The following is a 19,368-nucleotide window of genomic DNA, read 5'->3' as shown; positions in this document are numbered from 1 at the left end:
TTAAGACAGTCTCCTTAAATATTTTAGAGTGAATTTGGGTTGATCTTACTGTCCTCAGCACATTTCTTCATGTATAGTGATTTTCTTTAGGATTTTTTCCCGTTCTTATCCCTTGTAAATGTGTCCAGATATGTAACAATAACAAACCACAGTTTAAGAAAGCATGGAAAACTTAAGCCTTCTGTGCATTCTTTGCCTTTCTTAACTCCTGATGGAGTTTTATTTAATCATTCTTATATAAAGTATCTTCCATTATTTCCGCTTGTTCCTTGTAAACTACAACGCATTATATACCTTTGTCTTTCTGATCTTTATTTACATGCTTTTGCTGTTCCACACTGTTGTTCCTTCCTTAACAATTTTGTGATTATTCTTTTTCTTAGTATTTAAGGATGAAGTTATTTTTGGTCTATTATCATCCTGTCATTCCAGTGGAACAGTTTGACACTGTGCCTTTCAAATAACAAGGTAAATTGTATAAATCATTAAAATATGCGTGTAGGATGTTGCGCATGAAATGATGGTCCTTGGGGAGTAGTGCTGGTACAATGAAGAAAAATTTGCATTATTCAACAGCAGGCAACATTAAAACCATTTCAGTCATTTAAATAATTTCAGTGTTTGTTTACCTTCATATACAGAAATCAGATTGTAAGTAAAACCTGTTATAAAGTATTTACATACTTATTTGAGGACAGCAGCCACTTTCAGGTTTCTAATCTGTACATACTCAATACTGTTAAAACTTAAATCTGTTAATGTAGAACTCTTAAAGAACTTTTAGAATAGCAAGACCTCCCAGTAGTAAATGTTGGCTGCATTATCGTGCCCTGAATTATTCCTTCACATACTAGTTATGCTTAAGAAAGAGAAAAATGAATTGCAACATATCCTAATCATCACTGAGTAGGATAAGCTTGGGAAAATGGTGTATTTGCCTTGCATATGACCTTTCAGTTGTTTTTCATATTATATGCTCCTACAGAGCTGTTATCGTTGTATCCAAAGGTAGATTCTATGATATGGAAAGAAGTAATCGCACAGGAAAGACCAGAATGATTTAAGGGTCCATTTGGCATATGGAAGAATATAGTGGGGGTTTAATCCTGGTGAAGAGTCATTAGGTGGACAATTCCTGTGTGCACAGATTTAGGAAGTTTGGCCTTAAAAAGCATGTAGGTCAAGTTAGAGAAAAGTAATCGGAAGTTACAGACTTTTTCTATCCTTTCTGCTGCAGCATATTTTATTAAATTTGATTTGAGGACTTGGAAGGGGGGAAAAGAATAGTGTTTTGGTTTTCTAACGTATTTTAACTAGCATGTTCAGTGAAGTTTTCATAGAATCACATGGGTTTGGGTTGGAAAGGACCTTTAAAGATTGTCTAGTCCAACCCCTCTGCCGTGGGCAGGGACATCTTTCACTAGGTTAGTCGTCTTCGGTTTTCTGGTTATTGCAGGATTATGAATCATATCCCCAAAGAACTTATCCCTCTTCTGTTCAGTCATCTTATTTCTGGGCTTGAGTTTTACTTTTTTTCTCATGATGAAATTGAGGAATAAATCCAAGAAGCGAAAGCTGTTGTAACACCCTGTGGAATTTACCTGTCTATATCAATGTTGGACAGGTTCAAATAGGTATTTCAGTTTCAGAAATTTTATCAGCACAGCATGGTATAATTTGGTGAGGGCTTCAGTGGGATTGCTGGAATTGAGTTTGTTATTTAGAAGCTACCATTATTTTTCCCTATTACTGCACCTTTTGTCAGAGAAAAACATGAACATTTTGTTCCTGTATCTCCTGAACTTTTCTTGCCTGTTTTTTCTTCAGTTCATTGATGTCTGTAACAGTTGCAAGCTGCTTGCTGGGAAAGCCAGGCTCCATGTTGTCCCTAGAGGTAGTGGCTGCTGACATAGTGGCCAGGAACCGTTCCTCTGGTGTAGGAGGATGTTGCAAAAATAGGAAGTTTGGACTTTTCTCTTGGAAAACAGTCTGTGGAGATCATTTTAGCCTGTTTGCCATGAGCGAAAGGCTTTTGATGGGAGCAGAGCTGTCTTTGCCAACAGTGCATTTGTTTGGAAGCTGCTATTTTTGGCCTGTTAGTTTCTGAGCCTTCTGTAATAGCAGAAAGAGGAAGCTAACAGTGAAATCCCTTTAATAACATATTTCCTGGTTGAAGTGACTTTATCTGTGAGGCCTAGACAGAGGAGATGTCATTTCCTGGATTACTTCTCTTCAGTCTGAACAGTCTGTTTTACTGTGTAATCTTTTGACCCAGCTTCTTAATTGCAGTGTAATTTTTGTCATGTAAACCATGTTTTTTAAATGAAAATTTAAGCTTTAAGGAAACACCTTTTGACGAAGTGCTAATGTGCAAGACAAGTCTTTCGTAAACTACACGTTGATATGAACTCGAAATCCCTTACCTTAAAATTATGTTCAAGAGCTTAAAATCCTGTCTGCAGAAGAGTATGATAATGAAGTTTGTTCATAGGGATAAAAAAAAAAGTCGCTCTTTCTGTTCCTCATGATGCTGATACTAATCACTTCTCTTTGATGCCAGCTGTAGCTGACTGTCCTCAAGAGTTAGGACACTTCCAAATAGTTAAGATAGGTGGTTGTGCTGTTCTGAAATTTCTGTTCATTAATAGCTACTTGTGAAAATTGTTACCAGAAGTCCATGAAAAGGAGGCTGAAAGACCTATTAGAACCATTTTTGCAGCTGATTTTTTGTTTTTATAGACCACAAAAAGGCTGTGGAGTCAGAATGACACAGGAGAAAAAACAGTGACACCTGAAACGATAATATACAGCTCCATTTAAATTGGAAGTTATGGTTGTTCTGGACCTCTAATCAAACTTTCCTAAAATGACTCTTGGGGATAGTAACTTCATTCTGTTCCCTGACTTTGTGCACAGGGTAGAAGAAAACACTATAAATATTTTGCTTGGTCAACCTCTGAAATATCTTTGTATAAAAAGCATTAAAATATTAGGTGACCTTGCTCCTTCCGCCCCCTCCCCCCCCAAATATGAAGAACAAAATATGCCTTATTGGTTTGTGTTAGCAGAGACTGCTTTTACACCTCTCTTAAAATGTCTACCCAGCTGTCAGTGATGGTTAAAGTATTGTTTCAGTAGTGATTAAAGATGAATGTAAAATGAGTGACAAAAAAGGTGTTAGGCTGTGAAGAGCAAAATAGATTAAGAAGGTGCTCAGAGATCTAGAAAACTAGTTTTTATGTTTGAGACTGTGCACTAGAAATGAGAAGTGTAATTCATCAGAAAAAATATGTTCAGGACCAATTGTGAAACTCTTAATTGCATAAAGGAATTCTAAAGAATAGGAAAAACTCTTTTAGTTTGATGCTGTAAACTGATACTGTAAACTACAGTAATATATTAATGCAGTTATATTGCAAATATGTTAATGAAAGCATGCCTTCAAGTCGTATTTGATGTTAAAAGTTAGGCATTGTGTGTAGACTACCAGCTAACTGGAACTGAGACTTCACTGTGCTAGGTAAAATATAAAAGTTGGCCCAGCTGTTCTCCATCAGAACATTCAGTACGGTCCTTTTCTACATGTTACAAGGTAAAGATCTGTATTCTATAGAATGAGATATCCTTTTTTTTTTACTTTTTGCTAAATAAAGAGTTTGGTATTACAGATTCTGTCACATTATTTTGCAGGAAGTCACCTCAAGGCAGTACTTTGTTGGATTTGTCCAGGTTATTGTGCAGTTCCCATGCAATTCATGCAGTGACTAATCCATAAGTATTTAACAGCTTTGTTACTTTGATTTGGTTTTATTGTCTCTTTTTGTAAAAATGTCATCAAATTTAAGAATAGGTAGTAAGTCATCTGTCCCTCAGAAAGACGAGTATGATGTTCTCATCCATCAGTCCTTTATCTATAATGGGTCTTGCAGGAACAGTTGCAGTCAAGGCTGAAATAACGCCTATAAATATTGTTCTTAATGTAACTAAGATTGATACTGTGTCTTCTTCACTGGCTTCCCTTTTTGCTCATTAACAGTTTTATGTTTTTTTTTGTAAGGAAATTCTAAACAGCGATGTGTAAGACACAGTTCATGTTACACAGATTCAAGAGTAAAATTCCACGTTTTCTCTGTGTAGCATTGGAAATACTGTATTACATCACAAAATGGTTGAGGTTGGCAAAGTCCTCTTGAGATCTAGTCCAACATCCCTGCTTGATGCAGGGTCAGCTGGAGTAGGTTGCTCAGGGTCACGTCCAGTCTGGTTTTGAGTATTTCCGTTGATGGAGATTCCACAACCTCTCTGGGAAACCTGTTCCAGTGGTTGACCACACTTGCAGGAAAAAAAGCGTTGTGTTCAGATAGAATTTCATGCGGTTTACCTTGTGCCCATTGTCTCTTGTCTTGTCAGTGAGCACTACCTTTTCTTCACTCCATCTCATCAGATACTTACACACATTGATGAGATCCTCTGCCTGGAGTCTTCTCCAGCTGAAGTGTCCCAGCTATCCAAGCCTTTCTTCTTACAAGAAGTGCTTTAGTACCTTAATCTTCATGGCCCTTTACTGGACTTACTCTAGTAAGTCCCTGCCTTGGTTTGAGGAGCCCAGGAGTGGATACTGTGCTCCAGGTGTGGCTTCACCAGTGCTGAGTAGAGCAGAAGAATCACCTACATTTACCTGTGGACAATGCTTTCCCTAATGCAGCCCAAATGTTGTTGGTCTTTTTACCCTGCGAGGGTGCATTGGTGGGTCATGGTCAGCTTGTGGTCCACCAGGACCCTCAGGTCATTCTTTGCAAAGCTGCTTGCCAGCTTGTCAGGCCCCAGCTGTACCTGGTGCCTAGAGTTATTCCTCCACAGATGCAGATCTTGGCATTTCTCCTTGTTGAACTTTGTAATATTCTCCTCTGTCCAGTTCTCCAGCCTTTCGAGGTCCGTTTGAATGGCAACATGATCCTCTAGTGGATCAACCACTCCCCCTGGTTTTGTATTGCCTGCAGGGTGCAGCAAGTGTAATGAGAGTACTGAAGATGTGAAATAGCCCCAGTGCTGAATGCTGGGGTGTGCTACTAGTGACTGGCCTTCAACTGCACTTTTGTGCCCCTGATCACAATCTTCTGGGCCTGATCTTTCAGCCAGTTTTTAATGCACTTCATTTTTCTAAGCCGTATTTTGTCAGCTTGTCTATGACACTTCCTAAGACATTTTCATTTGTTAGGAGGTTAAAATAAATAAGTTAATCACAATTTCATCTCCTTATTTTGAAAGCGTGCTTAATCGTTCAGGTTTTTTGTGGTGAGTAGTGACACCTCCACAGATGAGATAGTCTTATTCAGGGGTCCTCAAACTTTTTAACCAGGGGGCCGGCACGCGGATGCAGTGGCAGGCAGTCATCTGCGGCTGCTTGGTTTCCCCCCCAGCCCCTGGCAGAGGGGGGTCTGTAAATACCGGGGGCCGGATTGAGGACCCTGGGGGGGCGTATCCAGCCCGCAGGCCGTAGTTTGAGGACCCCTGGTCTTATTTATGCATGTGCATATTTAGGACAGTCTGGCATTCAAAATGTATTTTGTAATCTTGAGCCTTGCCTTTAAGTCTATCCAGGTGATACATTATTAGAATGAGTATAATTTTAGTGATGTTTACAACAAATGATCCCTTCCCAGATACATTAAGAAAAACAATATAAAATCAACAGGTTGTTAGCTATAGCCTCAGTTATGGAGAAGACTGAAAAGCTGCCTAGTTCTGTTGCCTGCCTGTTAATAAAAGTGATGTGGTCTCCGAATTGAATTGCTATGATGTCCTGTCAAGGCTCAAAAACCTGAAGAAACAGTCTTAGGATTTTGTTCTTAGAGCAACGAACAAAGTTCAGGAAGAACACTGGAGATGCTGAATATGAATGGACCCTCTTCTTACTTTCTGAAACTAATTTTTATTTGTCCCTGTGTTAACTGGAAAGGGCTTTGTGTTTTGAAGAGTAATTTTTTTAAGTCTTTCTAGGTTGCTGAAAAGTGGAATTGAGTTAAGTCTTCTAACAGGCGTTTCAAATACAATTTTTAGTTTAGATTTTGTTGATCTCATCCCTTGCCATTTTAAGAGGTCTCAGTTGTTTTCTGTGGAGGCATTGAGAATTGGTAGCAGAGCGACATGTAGAGTTCTGGCTTGTCTTCTGTTGAGTCACTTAAAAAAAGTAATCTAGCCTTGTGAACTTCAATTATGTAGTAAATTGTTGTCTTAAGTTAGGTTATGTCTTTCTTACAAGAAGAAAAATGTGCAGTTTTTTGAATATCCAGAATGAGAAGGTAAAGAGACTGTGGTCAAAGCAATAATGTGGACAATACAAACAAAGTTTTTCAATATGCAGGAAAAATGTAATGGAAATAATAAACCCAGATTGACTGAACTGGGTATCTTAAATCAGTGTTAAATGAGTAAGATTACTTACTGGTTAAGATTAAAACCACTACTGCAGTTTAAGTCTCAGTGCCACTAGTCAGTGGTAATGTATCTGTACTCTTCATAGACCAGCTTAGAGCCAGTCAGTGTGTGTTAGCTCCTTTGGTGATGTATAATCATACTTCAGAGATTGTTTGATTTGACTACTAGGAATGTAATGCATACTTGAATAATACACAGTCAGTCTCAGTGTAGTAGTTTTAATAAAGTTATTAATACTTAGAACTCAATTAACTTTTTTTTTTCCCCCCCTCCCCAGGATGGCTTGAATTCTTTGGTCCTTGATCTGGATTATCCAGCGCTGAGGAAGAACAAGAACATCGATAATTTCTTAAATAGATGTAAGTTGCAAGTGGCCCTTAAACAATGATGTTGTGATCTCAGTCATAGGAAGCTAAGTGGCCAGAAATGTGTTGCTGATTTTCATTTTACTAATTTTTATAACTCTGAGCTTCTATATTCAGAAGGCTTTGGAGGACCATGTATTACAGAGAAGTTTCATTTTGGGGAGTCTGAAAATACGTTGGAAAATACCAGCTGTAGATCGTATTTTTTCCAACTACAATTGGAAAAATCCTTTAAAGTTATATTTTATCTTAAGTACATGCAGCAACATAATTTGCAAAGCATATCCCAGTTATTATTCGTTAAGAATTAATTACTCAGAATGTCAAAATTGTATATACAGTCTTATTTAACCTAACAAAGAAGCTTTCTGTTGATTTTTAAAACTAAATTATTGTACCTTGAAGTCTGTTGGAGCATTTTTGAACCTTTCTGTAAATGTTTGTGATTCTCCCCAAAGTAATTGTAGACAGAATCTTGGAGTTTACTGAGCATGTAAAAATTGAAGACTGTTGTTACCTCAGAGTAGCTGTATATTGTCTTTTTTAAGTGTTTTCTAGCTATGTATGTAAACAATACGGTTTTTCTTGTAAATAGTGGATTATTTGCTTTAAAATGTAAGTTGCAGTGAGTAAGTCTTCTTGTAACAGCTATGTTTTGTAGTGAGCTAATTTTGAGATACTTTTTTTAAAAACAAAAACACCACCTTTTCTATTTCATATCTTGAGGTTACTACAGATGTAGTCTTATCAGCAGCTCCTCTTTTGATTCTTTACTGGTAAGAGCTATGTGTGTCTGCCCTCTGTGTTGTTCTGTGATTCCTTTGAATATCCACTCATGCTCCTCAGTTAAATGGTGGCTGGTGTAGTCATTTTGGTGAGTTTTTGTGTTTTATATTCAGTGCTTTTCCATGAGGTTTAGCAGAGCCCTGTAGCTAGACATACAGTTTTATAGTCACCAGTAAAGTCTCATTTGGAGAAGTCACTGGAAACAATATAAGCAAGAAACAGCAGACTAGGAAGGAGAGGAATGCCTTGGGATTTTTCTCAGTTTGAGTTCAAAGAAATTCAAGCAAATATTTATGAAAGAAAGGATCAGGAACAGCATTTTAATTTTGTTGCCTGCAACTGTGCATTGTGTGTGTGATGTGAGGGGCAGAGCCCTATCTACAGTAAATATGAAAATGATATAAACTACAGTAACTTTTATGAGCTGTTCAGATTTGTCTTTACATTACAGTACTATTTTTGCAGTAGGACAAAATTAGAAACCACCTTCTAATCAGAAGATCAGTATCTTCTGCCTGTTGAAAGTAGCAACTATAAGAAAACAATTTAACCTTGGCAACAGGTTTTTGTGTTGGGTGGTTTGGTGTGTTGGTTTTTTTTTTCTTCTGCAGCCCCTGAGCATTCTTGCTGTTTGTCTTCTCTTTTCTGAAGGTTTGGTCCTTCTCCTACTCTAGATTCTCTTCTGTTGTCATAATAAATATTATCGAGCATCTGATGTGGCCTGCAGGCTACCAGCAATGGCAGAAACCCAAACAGACTTTCATTCACAATTTTTTTACTGCTTTTTTAAAATTGACCATCAGTTTACAGTTGAAATAGCTTGATACTAGTTAAAGAAAATTCTGAAATGTGTTACAAAAAAATTCACAGTAGATAATTAAGAGTTTTCAGTGGTGCATTTCATCATTACCTGTTGAACTTTAAGAAAAGCGTGTAAGAGCTAACTATTTTGGCTTACGTATTGTGATGCTGTACATCTCTCTTAGGAATCACCCATGTAACTTCTGTCCTGTTTCCGTACTGCCTGAGATAGAATGAAAAATAGTGCTGCATATCTTCTGTGATTTACACTATTTTAAAAACAAAAATTTCTGAAATGAGTAAATATTTGAGGCTGGTAATATTTTGGCATTGCAACTGAAAGAATCAGTCCTGGCACACCAATGTGTTTCAGAGGCCTTTCCAACACAAATGTTTGTGTGGTTTGTTACGAACCTGACTGGGGAACTGAGCAGAATTAATGCAAAGAGCTGGGTGGTTGATTTGTTTGGTTTTTTTTTTTTGTTGAAACTAGTCAGGCACAAGAAGAGCAAAGACCCGCTTATGATTTTCATTTCACTTCACTGATACTTGTGCTAGCACATAAGGAGCTGCTCGGGTGCAGGAAAAAAAAACCACAGGAGAACTGAGCTCTTAGTGGCATTACCATTTTATGTAACTTAAAGTTGCTGAACCCATAGCTCATATCTTTTTGGAAACTCTTCTGAGGGTAGCAAGGATCAGTGGAAAGGAAGAGCATACATGTGCTTGCTGAAGCCTCTTGCTACCTTGGACTTGAAAGAAGAGTTGGGAATCGTATTAAGAATTTATGGAACACTAAGTTGTTGCTCTTAGGTTAGGGAACAGTGAGTTCTTGTCTCTTCTGATTTTTCTCAGCATCTGAAGAGCTGTAGCAAATGCCTAGCTGGGAATTATTGTCAAAAGGTTCTGACAGACTCTGGCGAGCTGTCTGTGCCAGGGACGTGGAGCCTGCATCCTTCCTCAAGGTTTTCTGAGGCAACTGCGGAGAGGTGGTGGGGCCATCTTGTGAGTTTGCAGTCTGTAGTGAGAAGTGAAACAGCTGAGGCGGAGTTATTGCTTATGATTGTTTTAATCCATATTACACAAATCTTCAAAAATTGTGGAGAACACTGCAATAATCATCACGCTTAGTCAATTTAATCACTTAATTCTTCCACAGTAACACTTTCAGAAGGAAATTTTTTTGTCTACCATATTCCCAGGGGTTTCAATATACCCTACTCCAGACCTGCTGCAGTCATTGCTAATCAGGTTAATGTTTTATTAATAGCTTATTTTAATTTAAAAATGAAGTCATTTGAATCTCAGCTGAAATATTAGTTGATTTTCAGCTCAGCTCATAGTTTCAAGCTGAAACTCAAAATGTTTTAACTTATTTTACAAAGCTACAATTTATTAATTGCCCATACTATAGAAGTTCAGTATATCCTGTTTCTGTGACCACTTTGCAGAAGCAGCCTCTTCACATGTTTAATATGCAAGAAACACTTTCATTGCCTGCTTTCCCTGACTATTCTGATTTCTTACCACTTCCTCTAAGGCACTGAACCAAAGTAGAGCATGTATTTATTATATGAGATACTTAGGTGCCTCTTAATAATACAACTATTCCCTATTAAACTGTTAGGTTTCTGGTTAATTTGTTGGTTTTTTTTGGAGTATTCATAGTGCAGGAAAGCATAATGTAATACTCAATTCCTAAAACAGTAAGAGGAATCTCATGGTCCTCTGAGAGCAAAAACTAACTTGCTTATTTTAGAAAAGAAGCTTGAGCTTTCCAGCATGGGTTTAGTGTAACAAATCTTTCTGGTCTCCTCCTCTTCTGTCATCTAGGCTATGACAACAGGTTGAATAAATTCTTCCAAGTCACTTCTTCTGCCATCTGAGACTTGCCAAGTGTTGGATCATGTCTTAGTAGATTGTGCCTTTTTGGTGGTCTCCATGCAGGTATTATGTAGCCTGTTAGCTGCTTTAACTTCTGGGAGCAGAAAGTTAAATAATTAAGCAACAGTTTAAAATATTTAATAATTCATAATCTTATAATCAGAAATAGAAGGGCATGAAGAATGGATTTTGAGTAAGTCCAAACAGTAGCACAGGAGGTGGTGCCATCAACAGGCCTGGTATAATCCATAAGCCTCGGCTCCCAAAATGGATCAGTGACTTCCTATGCATTACCTAGCATCACTAAAAAATCGGAAACCTCCATTATTAAAATGATTTGCTTATATTGTGGAGGTTGGCAAACTTCTAGAGTGTAATGGTAGTGGCTGTATTTACGGTAGAAGGAACTTTCAGTGCAGGTGTGTTACTTGTGCAGCAGCTTTGCTAATCCCCTGAGTAAACTTCCTGGAAAGTTGCTCTTGCCATTATCCTCTTCAAGCAGACACTGCTTACTTAGAAGATTTGTCTGTTAAGATTAACTTCTTGCAGAAGTAACAGTTCTGGTTCCTTCCCTTACATTTTCTTATGTTGCTTGAAGTTGCTGAATCATATGCCAGCCATATGGTTACCAACAGAAATGTGTTATCTGGTATGATATTAATGCCTATCATGACTGTAATTCTCTGTGCTCTATACTTACTGTCAGTGACAGATGAAATGTCAGATGCCAAGAAGAATCTTAGAAGTTTAGTGCATTGTAGAACTTACACTGAGTTAAGGAGCTGACTGCCTCTCTGGTTTCTTTTTGGCTTCCTCAAGGCTACTCCTTCCTAGGTCTTTGCAGTTGCCTTGGCAGTTTGGGCTCTAGTTCCATTCTTAAATGATACTGTTCTGGTAAGAGTAGTGATAGGAGAGGTATCAAATAAGCAACTTTTCCCAAGCTCCCATGAATTAGAGCCACAGTGTTTAAGACAGACTGTCTTAGATATATAAACAAGTTATATGTCAGTGTTATTAACCAGTTTTCCATTTGGGTGCTTGGTAGATGCAGAGCATTTCAGTTCTGCCATCAGGCTTAGTTTCATTAAGTCAGGTATGTCCCCTCTGCAAGTCAGAGGACTGCTGTTTTCTGTTTTCCTATCTTGCGCTCCTTTTATCTATGTAAGACAAAATACTTTGTGTCCCCCTTTCTTCCCTCTGGAGGGGGAAACGCTAGCCTGTCCGAAGCTATGCCTTCTAGTTTCTGCTGCTCCTGCAAAGTCTCCAGTTTCTTGTTCCTCGGACACCTTTGACCAGATATTACGTATGCACCCCTAATTACTTTAGCCTTTCTGTTGTGCTTTTTGTTTGGTTTTGGGCGGGTGTGGGATTGCAGCACTTCCTGGCCGTACTTCATTTTAACTCCTGGCTAGACTTTTGCCTAGGGCAGCAACTTTTGACTTAATGTACTCCATAGCAGCACTCATTGACTGACTGTGTCTGGTCTGTGGGGATAAAATTGCACTCCCTTGCATTTTTATTCCTCGTTTATACACACCCCAGAACTACCTAATACACTTCCCTTTTAACTTTTAAGAAAATAATCTGGTTGTGAACATTTTTTTTTCCCCCTTAAAGAGCAGAAAAGCTTGGTTTTCTGCACCCCACTTTTCTATTCAGGTATTTATTCCATTTTCACAAGCACTTGTAACCTTCAGCCACATTCTTGCTGCCAGCTGTCAGTGACTGATCCAAACACTCTGCCCTTTCAGAAAGTGAAGCTTCATTTGTTTAAAGGTTATAGTGCCATTTTCAAGCAGTAAATCAAAAACTGTCTTTAAATACTTGCTATCCAGCATTCCTGGTCCTTCCCATGTTAAAGAAGAAACTTGAGTCGTAGGTGACAACATCTTGCGTTTTAGGACTTTTACTCAAATGTCACAATATTTTTATAAGATTCCATTATATTCTGGGGCTGGGAAATCCACTCTAATGTCTTCCTTTAAATCTGACATTTTCCTTCTGCTGGGCTTTGTGCTGTTGCAAATTTATGAGGCTGTAAGATACAATCTGTGGTTTCTGTGCATGCAGATACCACAAATGTACAAACTCATCTGTGTGAAACCTTGTGAAAATTCAGTCCTCTGCTAAAAGGGTAGTGTGGAAATGTCTCCTGCACCTTGAATTAGATTGTTATGTGATACATGAACTAAACCGTATGATCCACCATGTTGCAATTACGGCATTGCTTAAGGATTTCTCTGAGCTTGCCACCTTGCAGCCTGTTTTTTGATTCAGGTTAGTTCCAATGCTTTGATTATTTGTTCCATATCTGTCTAAATGTTATGACAAAACAGAAAATCCATCTGTATAACTGATAGCTCCACAACACCTGCATTGCTAGATGATGATTATTATTTTTAACTGAGATTATTAAATGTTAGTTAAAGGAGTTAGGAGGGGTGACATCATGGCTCTCTACAGCTTCCTGAGGTGGGGAAGTGGAGAGGGAGGCGCTGATCTCTTTTCCCTGAAATCCAGTGAGAGGACATGTGGAATGGTTCAAAACTGCACCAGGGGAGGTTTAGACTGGATATTAAGAAACATTCTTTACCAAGAAGGTGGTCCAGTGCTGGAATGGGCTTCCTAGAGAAGCGGTCAATGCTCCAAGCTTGTCAGTGTTTAAGAGGCATTTGGACAATGCCCTTAATAACTTGCTTTAACTTTTGGTCAGCCCTGAATTGGTCAGGCAGTTAACACCAGATAATTGTTGTAGGGCCCTTCCAGCAGAAATAGTCCATTCTCTCTTCTATTAATCTTTTACTAGAGCAAGTAGGATTTCTCTATCCTCAGCATTTCACGGGGATGATAAAACTGGTAACTCCTCTCAGTTGGTATCTCATTTGCTTACTTCACATATTGTTGGGTATTTCATTGCTTAACTGCAATGTTTAATGCTTAAACAGTTTCACTGGAGCTATATTAACATTGTTTATAATTTCGGTATTGTATTTCGAACACAGAAGTATTCCTGTGAGTTCCTGACCAATAATGGAGCTATGTAAAACTACACCCTGCTCTTACTTTCAGCATGTATAAATCCCTGCCATCTCATTTCACACATTTGAAACATCCCAGAAACATCTGAAATCAATGTGATTCCCCTCCCTCATGAGAATTAAAATTGTCTTCAAACACGTAATTGCGCATTCTCTCCGACTTGAAACTTGCTGATACTCCTGTACTGCTGCTTCCTGTGAATTTGCATTTGTCCTCCTCATCTTGTGCCAAAGCTTCTGATCTGCAATTAAGCTTCCAAGCACAGTCGTCCCTTCCCAAACTGCAAAATTAAGTTCACATCATGAACAAAATAATAAACTTGGTGTGGGTGAAGCACTGTTGCTGTTCTAAGCTTCCTGTCTAAGCTTTTGTGATTCAATATAGAAAACGGCCTCAGAATTATCATGACTCCTTTTCCTGTTCACACTCTGGATTATTTCAGTCTTATTGGTACACTGAATGTAGCAAATTTGTCTGCTTTTGAGGTTTTTTACTTGCCTCTGTCCTTACAACTTTACTAGCAGACTCTTTTTCCCTCATTAACTTTTTTTTTCATTAAATCTCTCCGCTTCCCCTTCACACCTAATCTTTTCCTCAGAAGAATAAATTTTCAGTTGCATTTTTGCATTCCACAGGTTAGGAAGGACTTCTGGAGATCCACTGGTGCAACTCTGCTCAAAGCTAAACCAGTTTTGGTGTTAATCAGGTTGTTCAGGTCCTTGTGCAGTTAAATTTTGAAAATTTCAAAAGAGGGAGGTTTTGTAGCTGCACTGGAAAGTCTGCTCTATTCCCCAGGTCTAAGGATTCTTTTCTTAAAAAATCGGATTTCTGATGTTTCAACTTGTCTGTTGCCTCTTGTCCTTTCACTTTTCACCTCTTAGAAGTAAAACCACCTTTCAACTTCTGTTAAGGCCAGCCATTTAGACTTCCCTAAGCTGAACAATTCCTGTTCTTTTGGTTTCTCTATGAGCATCAAGCGGTCCCACTCCCTAAGCATCTTGGTGGCCATCCATTAAGCTAGGGGAAGTTTTGTTATTTTTCTTGCACAGAGGAGCCCAAGGCTTGACATAGCATTCCAGATGTGGACTCAAAGTGACAAACAAGAGGGGGAAAAATCACTTCCCTCAGCCTACTGGTTATGTATTAACCAACACAGCCTCGTATGAAGTCAGAGCAAAGGCTTGCTGCTCTTTCCTCTTTGTTCATTTTGTCCACCAGGGCTCTCAGGTCCTTTCTCAAGGTGCCTTCTGGCTGGTACATGCCATCCTATACTGTTGTGTGGTGTTGTTTCGTCCCAGCTACCAGACTTGCGTTTGTCTTTGTTGGAACTTTGCGAGGATCCTGTCTGCGCATTGACCCATCCTGTCTGGGTGCCCTCCAGTGTAACTTTGAACCACTGACCATGACTCCATGACTGCAGCAAGTTTTCCACCCACCTTGTAATTTCTTTGTGCAATCCATCTCAGCCTGGTTTGGCTACAAAGATACTTTGAGATGCTGCATTGAAAGTTGTGCTACAGTCGAGGAAAGGAAATGTGTACTGCTCTCCCCTTGTCCACCAAGACAGACATCTCATCATGGAAGGCAATCAGGTTAATCAAACACAGTTTGTCCTTTTTAGATCCATATTGGCTGTTCCCATCCTTTCTTATCCATCAGGTGCTTGGAAGTGGATTCCAAAAGGATTTGCTCTATGGTCATCATGGGCAGTGAGGTTAGGCTGCTGTTTCAGCCTGTAGCTTTCTAGATCCTCCTTGTTGCCTTTCTAGAACACTGACATGACATTTGCCCTTCACCAGTCATCAGGAGCCTCCCTGAGTTGCCATGACCTTTTGTGATGACAGATAACAGCCTTGTAATGGTGTTAACTGGCTCCTTCAGCACACTTGGATGAATCTTGTGTCGTCTCAGAGTGTATGTCAAGTTTGCTTTACTGGTCCTTAACTCTGACTTCCTCTACTGCCATACTTCACCATCCCACCGACACTGCTAATAGTTTCAGGAAGCTGGGAGACCTGTGAGCAGAGTTCGCCAGTGAAGTGTGAGGCAAAAAAGGCATAGAGTACCTTGATCCTTCTGCATGTCCTTCAGCACTAGATCGATCCCCTACCCCACTGAGAGCAGCAAGCCCACGTTTACCTTATTCTTTCTTTTATTGCCAGTGTATTTATAAAGGCTCTTGTTTTCCTTCATAACACTTGCTAGTTTCAATTCCAGCTGAACTTGGCTTTCCCAGTTTCATCCTTGCATGCTTGGTTGATTCCTGCTGGGTAGCCCATCCCCGCTTCCATGTTACAAACCTTCACATTTTGTGCTTGAGTTGAGGCTGAGGTTGCCCATTCACCCAGACTGGCACTCTGCCATGCCTGCTCAATTTCTAGCAAACTTGAACAGACTGTTCTTGTGCCATGAACATGTCATCTTTGAAGATCAACCCACTCTTCTACCCTCTGCAGCAGCTTCCCACAGGATCCTGCCTGTGAGTTTCCTCAACAAACCATAGTCTGTTCTCCTGAAGTCCAAGTTCTACTACTTTTCTTCCTTAGCTCTCTCAGGGTCTTAATTTCCATGTTCGCATGGTTGCTTCAGCCAAGGCTGCTACAAACTTTGTCATCCCCGGCTACTTCTTTCTTGTTTGTGAGTAACTGATCAGAGTGCCTCCCTGATTGGGCTTGTTGCTCACTTGGGTCAAAAGAAATGTTCTTGATGGTCAGGCATCTCCTGGATTGCTTGTGGCCTGCCAGATTGCTTTTCATGAATAGGCAGGAATGGTTAAACTATTTACTAGATGTTAGTTATTATTAACTCACTGCTGACAATGTAGTCTTTAATGTCATACTGAATTAACCATACCTCTGATCCTTTTTTCCCTAAATTCAGATCTGAGATCCCCTTTAATGCCTTTCTTGGGATCGAATTCCACAGTCTTTGACCCTAAACAGGAATCTGGTGCAATATATACCTCTACTCCTCTCTGAATATGAGCATCCACAGTTTTTGATACAATTACGTGCTTTTCCCAGGTCTTGTTCCAGCCAGCCTGTTTTGCTTTTTTGTTCTTCCTCTTGAGTGTGTGTGTGGGCAGCATCAAAGCTTGTAACTCTTAAGAAAGATTACCTTGAGTATTATGGATTCCATTCATTGCTCCCATTATTTTTTGTCCTTGTAATAAGAATCAATTTTTAAAATGCATTTAGTCAGGAATGCATGCACTGGCATGCTACATTGACAAAATCAAAGAGTCTAGGACCTTGTATGTTTTTAGAATTTGTCAGAGGTCAGAATCTCACTGGTTTCCCTTACAGATTCCCACAGCTGCCAACAAGAAAAATGCTGAAAGACAGAGCTTATCTACAGAATATTGCACCAGAGGATACTTGAACAGCGCATTGTACACCTACTTTTAAAAAGTGTAGAACTACACATGCAGTGAACACTAAAAAGTACTTTGAGATGGTCAGCATTTACACAGATATATGTCAACTTGAATTAATATTTCATATGGATTGAATGAGTAGATCTGAAGTCATATCCTTGAATGATCTGAAGTTGTACATGAAGGTTACTGAGTTATATCCCGCCCTGTTTTACTGCTGTTGAACCCTCTGGGTGTGTAGGAACAGGTTGCACCTGCAGTGCTTTTGTGTGTACCAGGTACTTTACACTCCTGCATTATCAGTGGAGTGTCTGGATCCTGGCAGCACAGTGGGTGGCAACGAATAATTGTCTGAAAATTCAAGATAGGCATCTCTGGTTCTTTTCATTACCAGAGTCTCTCTGTAAGCTTGTGAATGGTTATTAAAGGTGTGAAATGAGAGTCAGCAAAATCTAATTTGGTTGTTACAGCTAAAGGTAGAGGGTTAATAGTTTCCAAACAGTAATGAAAGGGGACATTAATAGTGACTGCAGATTTCAAGAATTACCAAGGCAGCTCTAAACATTTAAATAAAACCATATTATTTTGACTATAAATGAAAAATGTTAGAGAAAAGTCTTGATTTTGTTAATACATGTATTATCAAAACTTTTATTTGTTTTAGATGAGAAGATTGTGGAAAAAATCCGAGCTTTACAAATGAAAGCTGAAGACTATGATGTTGTTAAGGTGATTGGAAGAGGGGCTTTTGGAGAAGTGCAGCTGGTAAGAATGCAGTATTTTAATGATTAGACAGATTTACAGCTTTAGCCAAAACCTTCCCCAGTCTTGCATGCTTTATATCTAAAAATGCATTGTTATAAGGAATAAGTGTTACATTCATTTTATCGTGAGGTAATTTCTGTGCATAGTAAACAGTGCATCCACGTATAAAACATGATTGATTGGAAGGGAAGGATTTGGGAAACCATTTTTATCCTTTGATCAAAATGAAAAAGGCAGTTCATGGCAATTCTAATTTATTTTTTTTTCACCATAAGTATCACTGTATAACAATACCTGAAACCTTCCTCTCAAAGAGCAAGCAACAAAAAAATTTGTTTTGCTCTTATAATTGTGATGCTTGCATTGTGTTTAACTGATATACGACTCATTTGAGTTTGGTTTCTTTAAAGACACTTAACATTGTCTACTCAACATATTACCCTATATAATATCTAATGTAAGAATGGGATTACTTTAGAATTTCTCTGCAATATAAATTTAAATTTTAAAGAAAAAAGCAATCACAATACAAAAAGTAACTTAGTGTGTCATGCATAGCCTGCTTTTCATTTAATTTTGATTTTTCCTAGACTTCCATGTCATACATACTGTGTGATAAATAGCACAAAAATGTGAGCATATGTAAAAGATGGATTGACATGTCAGTTTTGAAATAAGCTGTGGATGTAAGCACCAAACAGAATCTGAGAATACAAACACCAGAGACAAGTTATAATGAGCTAACAGATAACTGCACCAGCAGATGCATGATAATTTTCTGTGTAAGCATTTTTAGAGGAAGAGAGATGTAGAACAACTCAATGGAAAGGGGAGCAACTGATCTGCAGCAATTGAAGCTTATTATCTTGTTGCCACAAAGTAACAAAAATTACCCTGTTGCTTGTGCCTTTTGACATGGAACTGCCATTTTAGTGTTCTGTGCTAATTTTGCACTAGGAAGGTGGGAAAGTCGTATTGTCTTGTAAAGCAGTTTTGGAAAATACAAAGATGTTCTGGAGTTCTGTTGAAGAATTTGGCGAGATCTTAGCTTTGAAGTGCTTGTAGGAGGTACACAGTATGTAATAGCAATAAATTCATTATCCATTTATAAAATTTTGTGTATTTTCCATCTTCGTATTGGTGAAATTTGTTGGAACTGGGAAGAAAGCCCTGCAAGTAGCCTAATGCTGTTTGCATGACTCATGAGTAATTTGCAAGTTTAGATGTTATTCATGTGACAGTTAACAATTTAATCAACAATTTTTATTCATTTAGGTTGTTTTTTAAAGCAACTTCATCCAAGCGTGGCAACATGTGAATGTAGCTTCCTCTTCTCTATTACATAAAAGCATGGCTCCCTCTTCCTTACATTGAGAAGGGGCTGCCGCAGGGAGCTTTGTAAGAAAGCACTCTACTCTCTGTCATTTCATTGACAGTCACGTCAAATGGTTTGTTTTAAAATCTTCTCTTAAACATTTTTATCATCATATATATCCACTTACAGTAGCTAACAGAGATACTCCTTTTTCATGAACTTGCATGGGAAGTCAGTGAAGAATCAAGTTGTAAAGAGCAGTGCCTTGTGCATTTGGGGGCGGGGGGGCGCAGAAGATGAAAAAGAAGATCCCAATAACAGAAGTCATGTGCATTTTTTGGGTATCACACTGATATATTTGCTGGAAGCATCCAAGAGAACTGTATTTTTAATGTGCTTCAAAAATCAAAATACATTGGTTTTATGTGTATTTCTAAGAACTTAATAGTTTTTCAAAATATTGTTTTCTTTTTAACGTTCCATTTCAAAAATAATTTATTAATTTGTCCTGGTTTAGAATGGAGGTTTTTTTCTTAATTCACTGTGTCATGCACAATTTAAATTCTAAACTAGAGATGATTTTTGATGATTTTTCACAG

At 38.5% G+C, this 19,368-nt stretch overlaps 1 protein-coding gene across 2 annotated transcripts in view; it reads left to right on the top strand.

Moving 5' to 3' along the window:
* The window catches only part of ROCK2 (Rho associated coiled-coil containing protein kinase 2), a 100,970-nt gene that overhangs the window by 36,209 nt on the left and 45,393 nt on the right, over window positions 1-19,368 (top strand). For both annotated transcript variants that reach the window (XM_056343963.1, XM_056343962.1), the window contains exons 2-3: window positions 6,716-6,797; window positions 17,354-17,454. In XM_056343963.1, the coding sequence (XP_056199938.1) occupies window positions 6,716-6,797; window positions 17,354-17,454 (183 nt within the window). The remainder of the gene's footprint in view (window positions 1-6,715; window positions 6,798-17,353; window positions 17,455-19,368) is intronic.

The sequence above is a fragment of the Falco biarmicus genome, chromosome 6 (genome assembly GCF_023638135.1).
Source record: "Falco biarmicus isolate bFalBia1 chromosome 6, bFalBia1.pri, whole genome shotgun sequence".
Taxonomy (NCBI): domain Eukaryota; kingdom Metazoa; phylum Chordata; class Aves; order Falconiformes; family Falconidae; genus Falco; species Falco biarmicus.
The sequence above is the reverse complement of the archived record's forward strand: the minus strand, read 5'-3'. Positions and strand labels throughout refer to the sequence as shown.